The sequence below is a fragment of the Musca vetustissima genome, unplaced genomic scaffold (genome assembly GCF_032173495.1).
Source record: "Musca vetustissima isolate MV318-11 ecotype Yass unplaced genomic scaffold, APGP_CSIRO_Mvet_v1 utg39389, whole genome shotgun sequence".
Classification (NCBI taxonomy): Eukaryota; Metazoa; Arthropoda; class Insecta; order Diptera; family Muscidae; genus Musca; species Musca vetustissima.
This window is the reverse complement of record NW_026874363.1, coordinates 145,813-164,769: the sequence shown is the minus strand read 5'-3', so window position 1 is coordinate 164,769 and position 18,957 is coordinate 145,813. Positions and strand designations below refer to the sequence as shown.

The 18,957-nt window shown below is 32.1% G+C and overlaps 1 protein-coding gene across 2 annotated transcripts; it reads right to left on the bottom strand.

Annotated features, from left to right (window-relative positions):
• Positions 1-3,390: 3,390 nt before the first annotated feature.
• LOC133333181 (potassium voltage-gated channel protein Shal) lies at positions 3,391-17,230 on the bottom strand. 2 transcript variants are annotated; one of them, XM_061541514.1, is made up of 4 exons: positions 16,099-17,230; positions 15,841-16,003; positions 15,580-15,768; positions 3,391-3,555 (listed from the first exon to the last, which is right to left on the bottom strand). In XM_061541514.1, the coding sequence occupies exons 1-4, from the start codon at positions 17,211-17,213 to the stop codon at positions 3,391-3,393; spliced, it is 1,632 nt and encodes a 543-aa protein (XP_061397498.1). In that variant the 5' UTR covers positions 17,214-17,230. The 2 variants fall into 2 exon arrangements, with proteins under 2 accessions (XP_061397498.1, XP_061397506.1); XM_061541522.1 differs by lacking the exon at positions 3,391-3,555 and adding an exon at positions 12,400-12,466.
• Between the last annotated feature and the right edge of the window lie 1,727 nt (positions 17,231-18,957).

Genomic DNA, 18,957 nt, shown 5'->3' with positions numbered 1-18,957 from the left:
AGGAAAATATATATGAGAGCTATATCTAAATCCGAACCGATTTTCTAGAAACTTAGCACACATCATTCTAGGCTTAATTCATTACGCTGTGTCAAATTTCGTGCAAATCGAAAGATATATAGGGACTTTGGTGCACCATTTACCTTAAATCGGGCGAAACTATATATAGGAGCTATATCTAAATCCGAACCGATTTTCATGAAACTTAACACACATCATTCCAGACCTAGTTCATTACGCTGTGCCAAATTTCGTGCAAATCGGAGGATATATAGGGACTTTGATGCACCATTTACCTTAAATCGGACGAAAATATATATGGGTGCTATATCTAAATCCGAAGCGATTTTCACGAAACTTAACACACATAATTCTGGGCCTAATTCAGCACGCTGTGCCAAATTCAGTGCAAATCGAAAGGTGTATAGAGACTTTAATACACCATTTACCTTAAATCGGACGAAAATATATATGAGAGCTACATCTAAATCTGAACCGATTTTCACGAAATTTGACACACATCATTCCAGGCTTAATTCTGTATGCTGTGTCAAATTTCGTGCAAATCGAAAGATTTGTAGTGACTTTGGTGCACCATTTACCTTAAATCGGGCGAAACTATATATATAGGAGCTATATCTAAATCCGAACCGATTTTCATGAAACTCAACACACATCATTCCAGGCTTAATTCAATACGCTATGCCAAAATTCGTACAAATCGAATGATTTTCAGAGACTTTGGTGCACCATTTACCTGAAATCGGACGAAATATGTATAGAAGTTAAATCTAAATCTGAACTGATTTTCATGAAACTTAGCACACATCATTCTAGACTTAATTCAGTACGCTGTGCCAAATTTCGTGCAAATCGAAAGATATATAGGGACTTTGATGCACCATTTACCTTAAATCGGACGAAAATATATATGGGAGCTATATCTAAATCCGAACCGAATTTCATGAAACTTAGCACACATCATTCTAGGCTTAATTCAGTACGCAGTGCCAAACTTCGTGAAAATTGAAAGATATATAGAGACTTTAGTGCACCATTTTCCTTAAATCGGATGAAAATATATATGAGAGATATATCTAAATCTGAACCGATTTTGATGAAACTTAGCACACTTAATTCTGAATCTATTTCGGTACCCTATGCCAAATTTCGTGCATATAGAAAGATATATAGGGACTTTGGTGCACCATTTACCTTAAATCGGACGAAAATCTATATGGGAGCTGTATCTAAATCTTGTCCGATTTTTATGAAATTTAGCACACATCATTCTAGTCCTAATTCATTACGCCGTGCCAAATTTCATGCAAATCGAAAGATATATAGGGTATGTGGTGCATCATTTACAATAAATCGGACAAAAATATATATGGAAATTATATCTAAATCCGAACCGATTTTAATGTAACTTAACACACATAATTCTAGACCTAATTCAGTAGGCTATACCAAATTTCGTGCAAATCGAAAGATATATAGGGTATGTGGTGCACCATTTACCTTAAATCGGACGAAAATATATATGCGAGCTATATCTAAATCTGAACCGATTTTCACGAAACTTAGCACACATTATTCTATACTTAATTCAGTACCCTATGCCAAATTTCGTGCAAATCGAAAGATTTATAGTGACTTTGGTGCACCATTTACATAAAATCGGAAGAAAATATATATGAGAGCTATATCTAAATCTGAGCCGATTTTTCCCAATGTCAATAGGGTTCGTCCTTGGGCCAAATAAATGAGCTGTGCCAAATTTCATCCAAATCGGATCATAAATGTGACCTGTACTTTGTTTACAAATTAACATGGCTAGACGGACGGACGAACATGCATGAATCGACTCGGAAAGTGATTCTATGCATATTCTCAAAAGGAACCATGTGTCTATCTCGTTTCCTTTTGCCTGTTACAAACATATGCTCGAAGACATAATACTCTGTGTGGTGAAGGGTATAAACAAATATTTTTAAAATTAAAAGAAAAAAAATTTTTTAATATTTTTAATTTTTTATAAAATATTTTTTTTAAATATTTTTTTAATATTTTTTTAAATAAATATTTATTTTTTAAATAATATTTTTTAAATATTTTTTTAAAATATTTTTTTAATATTTGTAAAAAATATTTTTAATTTATATATTTTTATTTATATATTTTTGTATTATTTAAAAAAAAAAATTTATATAAAAATATATTTTTTTAAATAGGAATTATTAATAAAAATAAATATTTTTTTATAAAAATATATATTTTTTTAAATAGGAATTATTAATAAAAATAATATATATATATATATTTTTTTTTAAATATTTTTTTAATATATTTTTTTAAATATTTGTTAAATATATTTTTAATTTTTTATTGCTTTTTAAATTCTTTTTTTTTAATATATGTTCAAATATTTTTTATTATTTAAAAAAAATATATTTTTTATATAAAAATATATTTTTTTAAATAGGAATTATTAATAAAAATAAATATTTTTTTATAAATATATATAATTTTTTAAATAGGAATTATTAATAAAAATAATATATATATATATATATATTTTTTTTAATATTTTTTTAATATATTTTTTAAAATATTTGTTAAATATATTTTTAATTTTTTATTGCGTTTTAAATTCTTTTTGAAATATATGTTCAAATATTTTTTATTATTTAAAAAAAATATATTTTTTATATAAAAATATATTTTTTAAATAGGAATTATTAATAAAAATAAATATTTTTTTTTATAAAAATATTTTTTTTTTTTTTAAATAGGAATTATTAATAAAAATAATATATATATATTTTTTTTAATATTTGTAAAAAATATTTTTAATTTTTAATTTTAATTAAAATATATTTGCAAATATTTTTTTATTATTAAAAAAAAATATTTTTTATATAAAAATATATTTTTTAAATAGGAATTATTAATAAAAATAAATATTTTTTTTATAAAAATATATTTTTTTTAATAGGAATTATTAATAAAAAAAATATATATATATATATATATATATATATATAAATATTTTTTTAATATTTGTAAAATATATTTTTAATTTTTTATTGCTTTTTAAATTCTTTTTTAAATATATTTTCAAAGAATTTTTATTATTTAAAAAAAATATTTTTTATATAAAAATATATTTTTTTAAATAGGAATTATTAATAAAAATAAATATTTTTTTTATAAAAATATTTTTTTTTTGAAATAGGAATTATTAATAAAAAGAATAAATAAAAGAATATTTTTTAAAAAGGAATTATTAATAAAAATAAATCTTTTTTTTATAAAAATAAATTTTGTTGAAATAGGAATTATTAATAAAAAGAATATTTTTTTATAAATATTTTTTATATATTTTTTTTAATTTACCTGATAACGCTGCGAACAACAACGTCCACAGCATGACTGCACCAAACCCATGGCACTGTTGGTCGAATGGGCCGGACTGGCCATTGGTGATGGTGAACGGGGGCGTTTCGCTTGGCCACCATTGAATGGTATTTCCATTTCCACAAATTCACGGTCCTGGGGTATTTTTTTAAATTTTTGATTTATTTATTTTGTTTTTTTTTTTTTTTATTTATTTTTTTTTTTTTTTTTTGAAAAAATATAAAAAGAAATTTTTATTTATTTTTTTTTAATAGATAATTTCAAAAATTCGTTTTTGCCAAATTTCTACAATAATTAAACACAAATGCAACAAAAAGTTGAAAATCAATTTTTTTCAAATATTACAATTTTTTTTGTTATAAGCAATTGACAACAAACAACATGGAAATGGTGTTTTATACATTTAAAAGATTTGTTGGTATACAATTTTTTTTAAGTTTTTTAAACATAGTTTGAACATTAAAGACACAAGTTATTGTTTTTTTTTTTTTTTTTTGCTCAGACATATTATGATAATATCACAGATGAGTTTGGTTATGTGACTATATGACCAATTATTATTATTTTTACTTTGGAGACAGCAAAGGGAGGTAGACAAGTTTACTGATTAAAAGTTTTTTTACTAAAGAATAGTTACAATTTTTTTTAACAGTCAAAAAAAGTTTTCTACCAAACGGAAAAAAAGTTTTATTATTATTTATTTTTATTACTTTATGACAATGACTGGCGGGATGGCAGACAGACAGACAGACTGACTGGTATGCTATGTGACAGGCTTATACAAGTAGAAAGGGTGGGGGGAGATTTTGATTGTTGTACTACAAGAAAAGTTTTTTTGTTCTTTTTTTGAAAAGTATTTTATGTCCTTGAGGAGGGGGATGATGATGAAGGGGGTGGGGGGAGGAGTAGGGGTTGTTTTATTTGGGTTGATGGTAGTGGAACATAAAAACAATTTTATATTACATTTTATAGAAAGTCCATAATATAGATGTGCTGAGAGAGAGAGAGAGGTGGAGAGTGGAAGAGGGGGAGACAGAGATAGGGGGTGTGGGAGAAAATCGAGAACATGATACTAAATATTTGGGTTAATATTGTTGTTGGGTTTTGTTCCCTAAGGTCTTTAAAACCAAACCTTGGGATTTTTTATATCCCTCGAATATCTCTGCCATTTATGTGGCCTCTTTAAAATATGGCCAAGGGGCCAATAATATAATAACAAGCCCGAGATGGTATCATAGAGGACATAACACTTATTGAAGTGGACTGAAAGATCCATCCATGGGACATCATAAAATCGCACTAAGAATATTTTTGCTTAGGTCGGATTTAATTTATTTTTTATTTTTTTAAGGGTAAGGGTGTTTTTTGCCGAAAATTCGCCTGCTAAAATCTGAAAAAAATACTAAAGGTGGACAGAATCCTTATGTGGAGACTCTATTAAAACATAGACCAATATAGAAAAATTTCCGCAAAAATTTGTTTCTAACACTCCAATATTCCGGAAAGCCAACTTACAGCCACTTCGAATGGGAAAATTCGACTAAAACCTAAGGCTATGAAGGCTATGTCAAAACATGGACCTATAATTAAAATTTTATGCACAGATGTATGTCAGGCCCCAAAAATCCGAACTATATCCTTTTGGTTGGAAAATGTCTATACAAGCCTCCGAAAATTAGGCGGTGCCCTTATATGCGGTCTATGACAAAGCGTGGACCTACAAAGACCATTTTCTGCGCAAAGTACAGCCTTGTTGGTGGAGAAATGCGATAAAAACACTCAAAATACCGAAAATTGGAGCAATACCCAAACATGCATCGATACTGATAATTTTCTGTACATATGTAGATCTGTTAGCCTTCAAGAACCCTATAAACGGAATTACAGCCACATCGGATATCAGGAAAATGCTAAAAGTTGTAAAATACCGAAAATCTGTCTTGATCCTTATATGGCTGCTATTTCCAAATATTTTCCTATATTGATAACTTTCCGTATATATGTATGTTAGCCTTCAAGAACCCTGTATACCAAATTACAGTCTCATTGGTGGGGAAATACGGCTAAAGCCTTCAAAGTAACGAAAAATAGGCGGGACGGTTATATGGGGGCTATGTCAAAAATGCACGGATATTGATAATTTTCTGTATATATATATATGTTAGCCTTCAAGGTCCCTGTATACCAAATAACAACCACATCGGCGGAAAAAATGCGGTTAAAGCCTTAAAAATACCGAAAATTGGTCGGGACCCTTATATGGGGACTATGTCCAAATATTTACCTATATTGATAATTTTCTGTATATATGTATGTCAGCCCTCAAGAACCCTGTATACCAAATTACAAACACTTCGAATGGGAAAATTCGCCTAAAACCTTCAAAATATCAAAAAATCGGTCAAGGCTTTTTAAGGAAGCTGTGTCCAAACATCGACCGATATTGAAAATTTTATACACATATGTATGTTAGCCCTCAAGGTCCCTGTATACCAAATAAAATGCGGTAAAAGTTTTGAAAATATCGAAAATCGGTCGGGACCCTTATATGGGGACTATGTTCAAACATTTACCTATGTTGATAATTTTTTGTATATATGTATGCTAGCCTTCAAGAACCCTGTATACCAAATTACAACCACTTCGAATGGAAAAATTCGCCTAAAACCTTCAAAATACCAAAAATCGATCGGAACCGTGACAAAAGAGCTATACCAAACCGTGAAGTTATTTTTATAATAGGCTGGCAAATCATCCAACGGGAGCCCAAAATACCAGATTACGCCCAATTCGATTAAAAAATTACCCCATAATCAACAATATATCCATATCCGGAAAGTACCGTTATATGTGACCTACCCTTAAAAATGAGCCAATATTAATAACTTTTTGTAGGATGATTTGCCAGCCAATGTGAATACAAAATACCAAATTAGAGGCAATTCGTTTAAAAAATTAGCATAAAATAGACAATGTATCGAAATTCGAAGGTACCATTATATGGGGTCTACCCTTAAAAGTGGACTAATATCGATGATTTTTGGTGGGGAGATTTGCCAGCCAATGAGAACCAAAAATACCAAATTGCAGCGAATACGGTTGAAAAACGCGCCCAAGTCCCCCTAATTACTCAAAATTGGGAAATGCCCTTAAATGCCGGCTACCTTAAAAAGAGGACCAATATTGATAATTTTTAGTAGAATACCCAAAATACCAAATTAGACATAATTCGTTTGAAAAATGAACCCCAAAACCTGAAAATATCGAAATTTGCGATATACCCTTACAAGGGGGCTACCCTTAAAAGTGGACCAATATCGATAATTTTTGGTAAGCAGATTTGGCACCCCTTAATAGCCGGAAGAAACAAATTACTTTCAATTTGATTGAAAAATGAGCATAAAATAGACAATATATCGAAATTCGGAAGGTACCGTTATATGTGGGCTACCCTTAAAAGTGGACAAACATCGATGATTTTTGGTAGGGAGATTTGCCAGCCAATGGGAACCAAAAATACCAAATTACAGCCAATTCCAGTTTAAAAATGAGCCATAAGACCCCAAAATATCGAAATTTGGGAGTTACCCTTATATGGAGGTAACCCCGAAATATGGACCAATAATGATAATTTTTGGTAGGCTGATTTTGTACCCAGTGAGAAGCCGAAATACAGAATTACAGCCAATCGGGTTGAAAAACGTGCCCCAAATCTTTCAAATATCAAAATTTCGGAAGTAATGTTATATGGGGGCTACCCCGAAACATGGACCAATATTGCAAATTTTTGGTAAGGATATTTTGTGCTCTATGAGAATGCCTCTTATTAGAAATTAGAAGCAATTCTGTAGAAAAATATTTTTTTATTCCTATATTGAATGGAAATCAAATGAAAATATTTAAGGCGCCTAAAAGTATGCAACACACATTGGTTAACTATGAACAAACCGTATAAACTCCTTTGCAACCATGTGAAGCAGCAGAATTCTTATATAAATTTCTGAGAAACTACAACTAAACTTAGTTTCTAAGTTATATTAAGGTCTCAAATATATTTTCGAGCTTCCGTGGAATTGATAAATATTTTCGTGTGTGTATGTGCGAGCTATTTTTTCTAAAACTTCTAAAATAGGCTCTCAACAAGAGTAGTAAAATTGTGCATATAGGGATTCCAGAGGGGTGTAGGAAACTTCTAAACTGTCTTGAAAATTGTAAACTGTGCCGAATAACCACAAAACATTTCTAGAAACAATTTTTGGACACAATTTTTTTCTATTTTTGTATATAATTTTTACTACATCCTGGAAAGGTCACGCCTTTGATCCTTTAAATTGCCGTTACTTACACTCGAGAAAACCTGGTGTAATGTCACTTCCTTCAAAGTGGGGAAAAATATTTAAAATAAAATAATTATTTGTTGTTATTTATTTTTTTTTTTGTCATGTAGGCAAGTGTGGGCGGTCATATGAAGATGCCATGATTGCTATTGTAATTAAAAAAAATAATAAATAAATAAATTATTTAATAATAATAAATAATTGAAATAAAAAGGAACCCTAATCGGAGGACCGATCTATGTATACTCCACACCACTTAAAAAAATATTCAATATTATTTTTTTAATATTATTAAAAAAATATAGTGTTATTTTTATAGCCTCCAGCATAAGCTGGAGTGCATTTTCCTTTTAAAATTCCGAAATTTCACCGGAGACCCCTACAGACACCTCATATTCTTAATCAAAATACAATTCTATGTCGATTAAGTCATGTCAGGCTATCTGTTTGTCTCATGAAATCGCAATAGAGCCCTCAATAATTCACAAAGAGCTTTAAAATTTAGCTCCGACATTGCTACTACTTCTGGGCTGTTTGATATCGAAAATGGTATATAGCGGGACTTGTTTTGATATAGCCCGTTACCTCCAAAATTTAGATATTTTGGGAGCTTGGGAACATATTCCAACCAAATTAGCTGTAATTTGGCATTTTTGGTTCTCATTTGGTAAGAAATAAAACTAAAAAAAAAATTTTCATATTGGCAAAAGTTTTCGGGCAGCCCCCATATAACGATACCCTTAATATTCGATATTTGAGGGAGCTTGGATATGGGTTTCAACCAAAGTGGATGTAATTAGATATTTTGGGTTCTCATTGGGTAAAAAATCTCCTTGCCAAAAATTTCCAATATTGGACCAAATTTCCAGATAGCTCCCATATAACAGAACCTCTCAATTTTTAGTATTTTGGGGGGCTTGAACACGTTTTTCAACCAAATTGACTGTAATTCAGTATTTCAGGTTCTCATTGGGTATCAAATCATTCTACCGAAAAAGCGATCAGTATTGGCCCAGATTTTAATGCAGTCGCCATATAAAGGTACTTTCCGAATTTCAGTATTTTAAGGATTTTGGGCACTTATTTCCAACGGAATTGGCTGAAATTTGGTATTTTGGGTTCTAATAAAGTGATAAATCTTCCTACCAAAAATTATCAATATTGGACCAAATTTCGGGATAGCTCCCACATAACAGAACCTCTCAAATTTCGATATTTTGGGGGGCTTGGACACGTTTCTGAATCAAAGTGACTGTAATACAATATTTCAGGTTCTCATAGGGTATCAAATCGTTCTACCAAAAAGCGATCAATATTGGCCCAGATTTGGAATGCAGTCGCCATATAAAGGTACCTTCCGAATTTCGGTATTTTAAGGATTTTGGGCACTTATTTCCAACGGAATTGGCTGAAATTTGGAATTTTGGGTTCTAATAAGGTGATGAATCTTCCTACCAAAAATTATTAATATTGGCTAATTTTTGAGGATAGTCCTGATTTTTGGATATATGGAGGAGCTTGGGTGCGTTTTCCAACCAAATTGACTGTAATTTTGTATTTTGAGTTCTTATTTGGTAGAATATCGATCTACCAAAAATTATATTTTTTCGTTCATTTTTGAAGGTAGCCCCCATATAAGGGTATCTCCCATTTATAGATATTTTGGGGAGCTTGGGTGCGTTTCTTAACCAAATTGTCTGTAATTCGGTATTTTGTGTTCTCTTTGGGTATAGAAGCTCCATACCAAAAATAATTGATATTGGCTCACGTTTTCGGATAGCCCCCATATAACTGCACCTCCTAATTTTCGATATTTTGGGGAGCTTGGGTGCGTTTCTCAATCAAATTTTCTGTAATTCGGTATTGTCGGTTCTCTTTGGGTAGAAAAGCTCCATAGTAAAAATTATCAATATTGGCCCAAGTTTGCGGGAAGCCCCATACAAAGTACCTCCCAATTTTTCCATATTTTAGGGAGCTTGGCTACGTTTATCAAGCAATTTGGCTGCAATTTAGTATTTTGGGTTCTCATTTGGTAGAAAATCGACCTAGAAAAAATTATTAATATTGGATCATATTTGAAGGTAGCCCCCAATATAACGATACCTCCTAATTTTCAATATTTTGGGGAGCTTGGGTGCGTTTTTCAACCAAATTGGCTGTAATTTGGGATTTTGGATTCTTTTTGGGTAGAGAAACTCCATATTAAAAATTATCAATATTGGCCCAAGTTTGCGGGTAGCGCCCATATAAAGGTACCTCCCAATTTTTTCATATTTTGGGGAGCTTGGCTACGTTTGTTAACCAAATTGGCAGAAATTTGGTATTTTGGATTCTCTTTGGATAGAGAAGCTTCATAGTAAAAATTATCAATATTGGACCAAGTTTGCGGGTTGGTCCCCATATAAAGTACCTCCCAATTTGTCAATAGTTTGGGGAGCTTGGCTACGTTTGTCAAGCAATTTTGCTGAAATTTGGTATTTTGGATTAACTTTGGGTAGAGAAGCTCCATACCAAAAATAATTTATATTGGCTCACTTTTTCGGATAGCCTCCATATAACTGCACCTCCCAATTTTCGATATTTTGGGGAGCTTGACTACGTTTCTCAACCAAATTGTACGTAATTTGGTATTTTGGGTTTTCATTGGTTGAAAAATCTCCTTAGCAAAAATTATCAATATTGGTCCATGTTTCGTGTTGGCCCCCATATAACGGCATCCCTCATTAATCGGTATTATGAGGGTTTTGAACACGTTTTTCAAATGAATTTTGAAATAATATATTTTTTATGGTGCAAACGTTTTGATTTTTTTTATTATAAATTTTTTTAAAATTATAAATTTTTTTAAAAATTATAAATTTTTTTAAAAATTATAAATTTTTTTAAAAATTATATTTTTTTAAAAATTATAAGTTTCTTTTAAAAATCATAATTTTTTTTTAATTATAAATTTTTTTAAAAATTATAAATTTTTTTAAAAATTATAAATTTTTTTAAAAATTATAAATTTTTTTAAAAATTATAAATTTTTTTAAAAATTATAAATTTTTTTTTAAATTATAAATTTTTTAAAAATCATAATTTTTTTTAAAATTTTTTTATAATGCAGCCATACAAAAAACTAAATAAAAAGAAATAAAATAAAAAAATAAATTAAAAAATAATCTTTTAAAAAAATATAATTAAAAAAAATCTAAAAATTTATAATTTTTAAAAAATTTATTATTTTAAAAAAAATTATTATTTTAAAAAAAATTTATAATTTTAAAAAAATTATTATTTTAAAAAAAAAATTATAATTTTTAAAAAAATTTATTATTTTAAAAAAAATTTATAATTTTTAAAAAATTTTATAATTTTAAAAAATTTTTAATTTTAAAAAATTTTTAATTTAAAAAAAAATTATAAAATTTATAATTTTTAAAAAAATTATAAATTTTTTTAAAAATTATAAATTAAAAAAAAAATTATATATTTTTTTTAAAATTATAAATTTTTTACAATTTTTTTTTAAATTTATAAATTTTTTAAATTGTTTTTAATTATATTTTTTTAAAAGATTATTTTTTTATTTTATTTCTTATTATTTAGTTTTTTGTATGGCTTCATTTTTTATTTTATTTCATTTTTAAGGGGATATTTAACCCTTAGTGGTGTAGAGTATATATATATATATATATATTAAATAATAATTTAAAAAATAAAAATACAATTTTTTATATTTTTTATAAAATTTTTATTTTGTAATTAAATTAAAAACATAATTAAAAATTAATGAATATTTTATATTATTATAATAAAATTACAAAATTAATTTCGTTACTACTAGTATATAAGTATGCAGAATTAAAACAAAATAATTAAATAAAATTAAACATTAATTAATATTATAATAAAATTAGAAAATTAATTTTTTGTTTACTACTAGAATATAAAACATAAACAAATTAGAATTAATTTTTACAAAAAATAAATAAAATTCTTTATTTAAAAATTTATAATTTTATAAAAATAATTATTTTTTACAAACAATAAAATATTTTATTTAAAGCTAACTTTTTTATATATAAAATAGTATTCACGACATAAAATTAATTAATTAAAAATAAGTTTTTACATTTTTATTAAGTTACAAAAAAAATATTTAAAAGTAAAACTAAAAATTATATGCACAATAATAATTAAGAAAATAATTAAACAATATAATTAAACAATATAATTTGTATATATATAGAGAGAGAAAACAATAGAGATATTAAAGAGTTGTTTTTTTATAAAAATTAAATAACAATTATTTGCACACTCAATTACACACACATACACACAGACACAATACACAAAAAATATGTAAAAAAAATATTTTAAAGAGAAAATTATTTTTTTTTATTTTTTTTTTCTTAAGTAAAAAATAATAAATTTAATTTAATTTTTTATACAAAGCAAATACGCACTTTTTGAGTTTTAATTTTTTGGATTTAACTTGGCTTTCTATGTTGTCACGATTTTTTCTTAATTGGTTTTGGAATTTGATTACTTTTTGTTTTCAAAAATTGTCTGTGAGTTGTATACGAATTGTGTTGTTCTTTATTAGTTGTTGTTGTTGAATTTTTTTATTATATTTTTTGTTTTGGAAAAAATGTAGTTTAGATTTTATAAAAAATACATATGTTGTCATTGCTTTTTGTAATTAGAACAAATGGTTGCTACATCTGTTTTTTGAGGATTTTGTTTTGAAAAAAAGAAAAATAAATAAATTAAAATGTTTTTCAAAAATTAAAAAAATTTATAAATTTTTAAAGAAGTTAAGAATAAAATATAGAAAAGAAAAATGAAAATAAAAAATGTGAAATAATGAAAACTATTTTTTCTAAATGCCAAAAGAGTATTGAAATGAGAGTTTTAAAAAATATATTGAAATTTTTTTCCGGGGTGAAGGGTTTTAGATGCTCTAAGGATAGATTTTTTAAATTCCATGTCGATCGGTCGAACCTTGGGTCCTTGGTGCCCCATTTTCCTAAAATCCGACAAATTTATATATGGCAGCTATATCGAAATCTGAACCGATTTCCACCAAACTTAACATACATCCGACTAGACTCATTTTAGTAAGATATGACGAATTTCTTGTTAGTTGGTCAAACCTCGGGTCCTAGGTGCACCATTTTCCTGAAATCCGATGAAATTATATATGGGAGCTATATCGAAATCTGAACCAATTTCAAAGAAAATTAACACACATGCTACTAGACTCAATTCAGTAAGATATACCAAATTTCATGTCAATCGGACAAAAATTGGATCTTTGGAGCACCATTTCCCTGAAATCGAAAGAAATTATATATGGGAGCTATATCGAAATCTGAACCGATTTCCATCAAACTTAACATACATCTGACTAGACTCATTTTAGTAAGATATACCGAATTTCATGTCAATCGGTCAAACTTTGGGTCCTTGGTGCACCATTTACCTAAAATCGGACGAAAATATATATGTGGGAGCTATATCGAAATCTGAACCGATTTCCACCAAATTTAACACACATCCTACTAGACGCAATTCAGTAAGATATACCAAATTTCGTGTCAATTGGTCAAGGCTTGGGCCCTAGGTGCACCATTTCCGTGAAATCGGAAGAAATTATATATATGGGAGGTATACCTAAAGCTGAACCAATTTCAACGAAACATAACATACCTCATTCTAACCTCAATTCGGCAAGCTATACTAAATTTTGTGTCAATCAGACAAACATTGGACCTTTGGTGCCGCTAAAATCTTGAAAATACTCAAAATCGGACGGGACGTTTATATGGCAGCCATGATAAAATATGGACCTACATTGAATATTTTCTGCACAGAGGTATGTCAGCCTTAAAGAACCCTGAATATCAAATTATAGCCACTTCGCTTAAAAATTGAGGCCAACATCTTTAAAATATCGAAAGTCGAACGGAACCTCTATATGGAAGCTATGTCAAAACAGGGACCTACATTGAACATTTTCGTCACAGACGTATGTCAGCCTCCAAGAACCCTGAATGTCAAATTACAGTCCCTCCGCTTTGAAATTGAGGCCAAAATCTTCAAAATACCGAAAATCGAACGGAACCTCTATATTTTCTCCAAAGGGGTGAATCAGCCTCCAAGAAACCTGAAACCGCCACTTGGCTTGGAAAATGTGTCTAAAATCTGTCAAATACCGAAAATCGGACGGAACCTCTATATGACAGATATGTTAAAACATGGGTCTACATAGAACTTTTTACTGCACGGAGGTATGTCAGCCTCAAAGAACCCTGAATGCCAAATTACAGCATTGTCGTTGGGAAAATGAGTCTCAAATCTTCCAAATACCGAAAATCGGACGGAACCTCTATATGACAGATATGTTAAAACATGGGTCTACATAGAACTTTTTACTGCACGGAGGTATGTCAGCCTCAAAGAACCCTGAATGCCAAATTACAGCATTGTCGTTGGGAAAATGAGTCTCAAATCTTTCAAATACCGAAAATCGCTTAGAAATTGAGGCCAACATCTTTAAAATACCGAAAATCGGATGGAAACTTTATATGGAAGCTATGTCGAAAAATGGACTTACAGAGACTTACATGGACTTACAGAGGTATGGCAGCCTCCAAGAACCCTGTATGTTAAATTGCAGACACTTCGCTTGGAAATTGAAGCCGAAATCTTCAAAATACCGAAAAAAGGACGGAACCTCTATATAACAGCTATGTCAAAATATGAACCTACATTGATTATTTTCTGCACAGAGGTATGGCACCCTCCAAGAACCCTGTATGTTAAATTGCAGCCACTTCGTTTGGAAATTGAGGCCAACACTTTCAAAATATCGAAAATCGGACGGAACTTCTATATGGGTGATATATCAAAACATAGACCTACATTGAATATTTTTTGCACAAAGGTATGTCAGTCTCCTATAAACCTAAATGTCAAATTACAGCCCCTCCGCTTTGAAATTGAGGCCAAAATCTTCAAAATACCGAATATCGGACGGAACCTCTATATGACAGATATGTCAAAACATGAACCTACATTGAACTTTTTCCGCACAGAGGTATGTCGGCCTCCAAGAACCCTGAATTGCAAAATACAGCCTTGTCAGTAGGAAAAAATGAGTCTAAAATCGTCAAAAATACCGAAAATCGGACGGAACCTCTATATGACAGCTATGTGATAACATGGACCTACATTGAACTTTTTTTCTGCACAGAGGTATGTCAGCCTCCAAGAACCCTGAATGCGAAATTACAGCCACATTCGTGAAAATATGCGGCTAAACCCTCCAAAATATCGAAGTTAAGGCGGGACCTTAGTACATCAAAACATGGACCTATATTGAAAATTTGTTTCCAACTAGGTTTTTCATCCATCCAAGAACCTGATAATGCCAATAACAGCCTCTTCGGTTGACAAATGTCTTTAGGACCCCCAAAATAACCGGAAATGGTGCGGATCAGTTATGTGAATGCTAAGTCAAAACATGGATCTTTATCCAAAACATTTCGAAAGGATGGTTTCTACCCTCCTACAAGCCAAAATGCCAAATTTGAGGCCTTTTTTGGAGGGAAATGCGGCTCAAAGCTTTAAAAACTTCGGAAAATGAAGTGTAACCTTCAATGGCAGGTCCTACGACTACGAGGACTACCCTCTATTGCTCGCAAGTGCCCTTAAAGAACCACCAAAAAATTATGAAAAAATTTCCCCCAAGGTTGACTCTAGAGCATCTAAATCGCCTTTCACCCCCAATTTTTCCCTCTTCACCTCTTTCCTGCCCCCGTCTTCAACTTACCGTTGTTTTTTCCAGACATCTGAGTAAATGATGATGCTGCAGTTCGAAAATATCCTCATCACGATAATTGTCATCCAATTCAATGCCCGATTCCTGGGCGGCCCAACGGGCCTCGGCAGCCTTCTTCTTATTGACAAAAGCGGCGCCCGACGAAGCCTTGGCAATGCGTATGCGGGCCAATCGAGCTTTCTGTAAAAGGAGAGAGAGAGAGAGAATTATTTTATGGAGAGCTTTTTTAAGAGAGGATTTTTTCAACTTTACCCTCTGGGCCTTTCGTTTATCGGCTCGTTGATTTTGATGATAAATTCTACTAAAGTTAGATACAATAACAGGTACTGGTAGGGCGATGACAAGCACACCGCTGAGCGAGCAGACACCACCAACAATTTTGCCCGCTATTGTCTCCGGGACCATATCACCATAACTGGATGGGGGGAAAAGAAGAAAAAAACATTATTTTTTTAAGGTTAACATCGATCTCTCATAGCTGAGATCACTGATCGCCAGATCGCCACTTACCCCAATGTTGTCATTGTGACAATTGTATACCAAAATGCCGCCGGTATCGATGTGAAATTTGTACCATGCACATTCTTCTCCGCATAGAACATAACCGTCGCAAAGATGATAATCGCCATCGCCAACGAAAACACCAGAAAACCCAATTCGGAAGCACACGACTTGAGCGTATAGCCCAAGATACGCAAGCCTTGCGAATGCCGCGAAAACTTAAAAATACGAAAGACGCGGAAGACCCGCAACGTGACAAATGCACCGCTCACATCATCATTGTCCGTTATGCCCAGACCAATATAGTAGGGCATGATGGCCACCACATCGATTATGCTCATCACGCTGCGCACGAATTTGCAGCGATCCGGTGCCGCGAACAGACGCAGCAGATACTCGGCGGTGAAGATCATGACGCACGCCGTGTCCAGACAGAAGAACACGATTTTGTAGCGTTCGCCACAGGGCAGTGTACCAGCTCGGCCGGGCCGATGGCCACAAGGCACCGTTTCCACCACATTGGCCATCACCGAAACGGCAATGAAGAATCCCGTGACATAGTAGAAGACGAGAGCCGCCGTGGAGGTGTGAGGATTTTCGAATGCGCGCCACATCTTCTGGCGTATGTCGGTTAGCTGCGGCAGGTTCTGGTCACCATTCTCGGATAGCTTATCATCCATTAAACGTTCGGCATTTTCCCGTTTGCGATCACGATAGTCTTCGTAACAACAATCGCCTATGACGTCCGGCATTATGCCAAAGAATGCCAACTCCTCGTCATAGCTGGTGAGACACTCGTGTTTGGGATAATGCAGTTTGCCAGTGCGATAATAATTGAGAATGTGACGAAAGATGTCCGGATCCCGATCAAAGAAATACTCTTTGCAATCCTCGTCATAGAAGAACTCTCGCTCGTTCGAGCCCAGCAGGGTGTCGGGATATTTTTCCAGCGTATTGCGCCATGTCTCGAAACGCCGGCCGGAGACGTTGATGAGCAGCTTTTCGTCGTCGGTCTTGCGACGATCTTTGGGTATGGGAGCCGGTGGCAGGGGATTGGTAGCGATGGGCACCCAACCAATGGCCGCCGCCCGTGCAAATGGCAGCCAAGCGGCGACCGAGGCCATGCTATGTGGCGGAATGTTTTAATAATAAACTTCAAGCACCCAATTTAAGGACCCAAGGTGAATTGGGTGGGTGGCTAAGGATGTCGGAATGCCCGGTTCTTTTTTTAATTTTTTGCAAGGTTACAAGATTGGTGGCTGACTGACTTTGATGATTTGAAGCGGTGGGTGGGATGGTTGCCAAACAAAACAAAAAAAAAAAATCAGAAAAACTAAAAAATTAGGCAACCAAAACTAAACAAAATGGCAGCTTAAAAACAGAGTAAACTTTTTGAAATTTTACTCTCTTTTTTTGGCGGCGTCACTTTTAAAGAGAGAAAAAAATAGTTATTGGCTGTTTCTCTTTCCTCTCTCTTTTTTCTTGTAATGAAAAAACCAAAAAAAGCGTAAAGTGTGGGAATAAATAGCGGTGGCTTGCGGTTTATTTTTCTGGTAGTTGTTTTTTGCTCTCTCTCTCTATCTCTCAAAGGCTTGGGTTTGCTTTTATGTGCTCTCTCTCTTTTGCTCGCTATCTCTAAGTTGCTGTTGCAGTTTCTCCTTCCTCCTAGCTTTTAGGATCCTCTCTTTCTCACCGTAATATTGCTTTTGTTTATTGCTGACATTTTCTGCATAATACACACACGTAAATTGTGAGAACTGGAAAGAGAGTGAGAGAGAAAAAAGAGAAAATTAATTGGATAAAAAGAGAAAAAAAAATAGTTTTTATACCCTACACAACTATGTTGTCAGGGTATTATAGCTTTGTGCAGCCCCAAGAGTTTGTAACGCCTCGAAATATTGGTCATAGACCCACCTATAAGTATACCGTCATATCTCGAGTAGCTGAGTCGATCTAGATGTGTGTCCGTCCGTCTGTCCATAATAATTTGTAAACACGATACAGGCCACAGTTATGGACCAATCTTCACGAAAGTTTGCATGCAGGATGGGTTCTGTCCAATGACGACCCCTATTGCCCTTGGGAAAGATCAGTTAATATTTAGGGGATGAAATGGGCCAAAAACTTTATTTTTGATTTTCTGGTGGCTCCAGAGGCCACAATTATGGCCCGAACATCGCGAAATTTTACCTAGAGAAGGGGATAGGGCCAAAGAATAATCATGCCTGTTTTGATAAAAAATTGGTCAATATTTAGCGCGTCAAATGGTCCCTGAAATGGTAAACAATTACCACACCAGAGGCCGGAAATATAGCGCTGATCGCTTTGAAATTATCCATGAGGATCTAGATATGGTCAAGGACAATGCCTATAATTCTCGGTGATGATCAGATAATATCATTGGGATGATGTGGGCCGAAAACTTAATTTTTTGTGGTTTTTTGAGTCGATCTATAGGCCAAAATTGAAAGCCGAACATCACAACACAGCCCACGCAATGGGAATCTGGACAAGTAATTTGAAGACCTAGCTGTACTGAATATTAGTAATATTTGTTGACCTCTAGTCGGTCAAGAGGGTGCAAATATCGCGAAATATTGCCCAAGCTCCGAATATAGAACCACAGAAAGTTAGATTTCCATGGAAGTTGTGTAGGGAATCATATGGTCGGCCCCGTCCGACTATACTGCTTCGCTCACTGGTTTAAAAAATATAAATTGGCGTAGATTTTTTTAAAAACTATTTTTCAAGTAGCTTCCCTATGGGTGAGTTTTTTATTTAAAAATATTTTTTCAAGTAGCTTCCCGATGCCTGGATTTTTATGTCTTTGTGCATATGTTTGTAATAGGCAAAAGGAATCGAGATAGA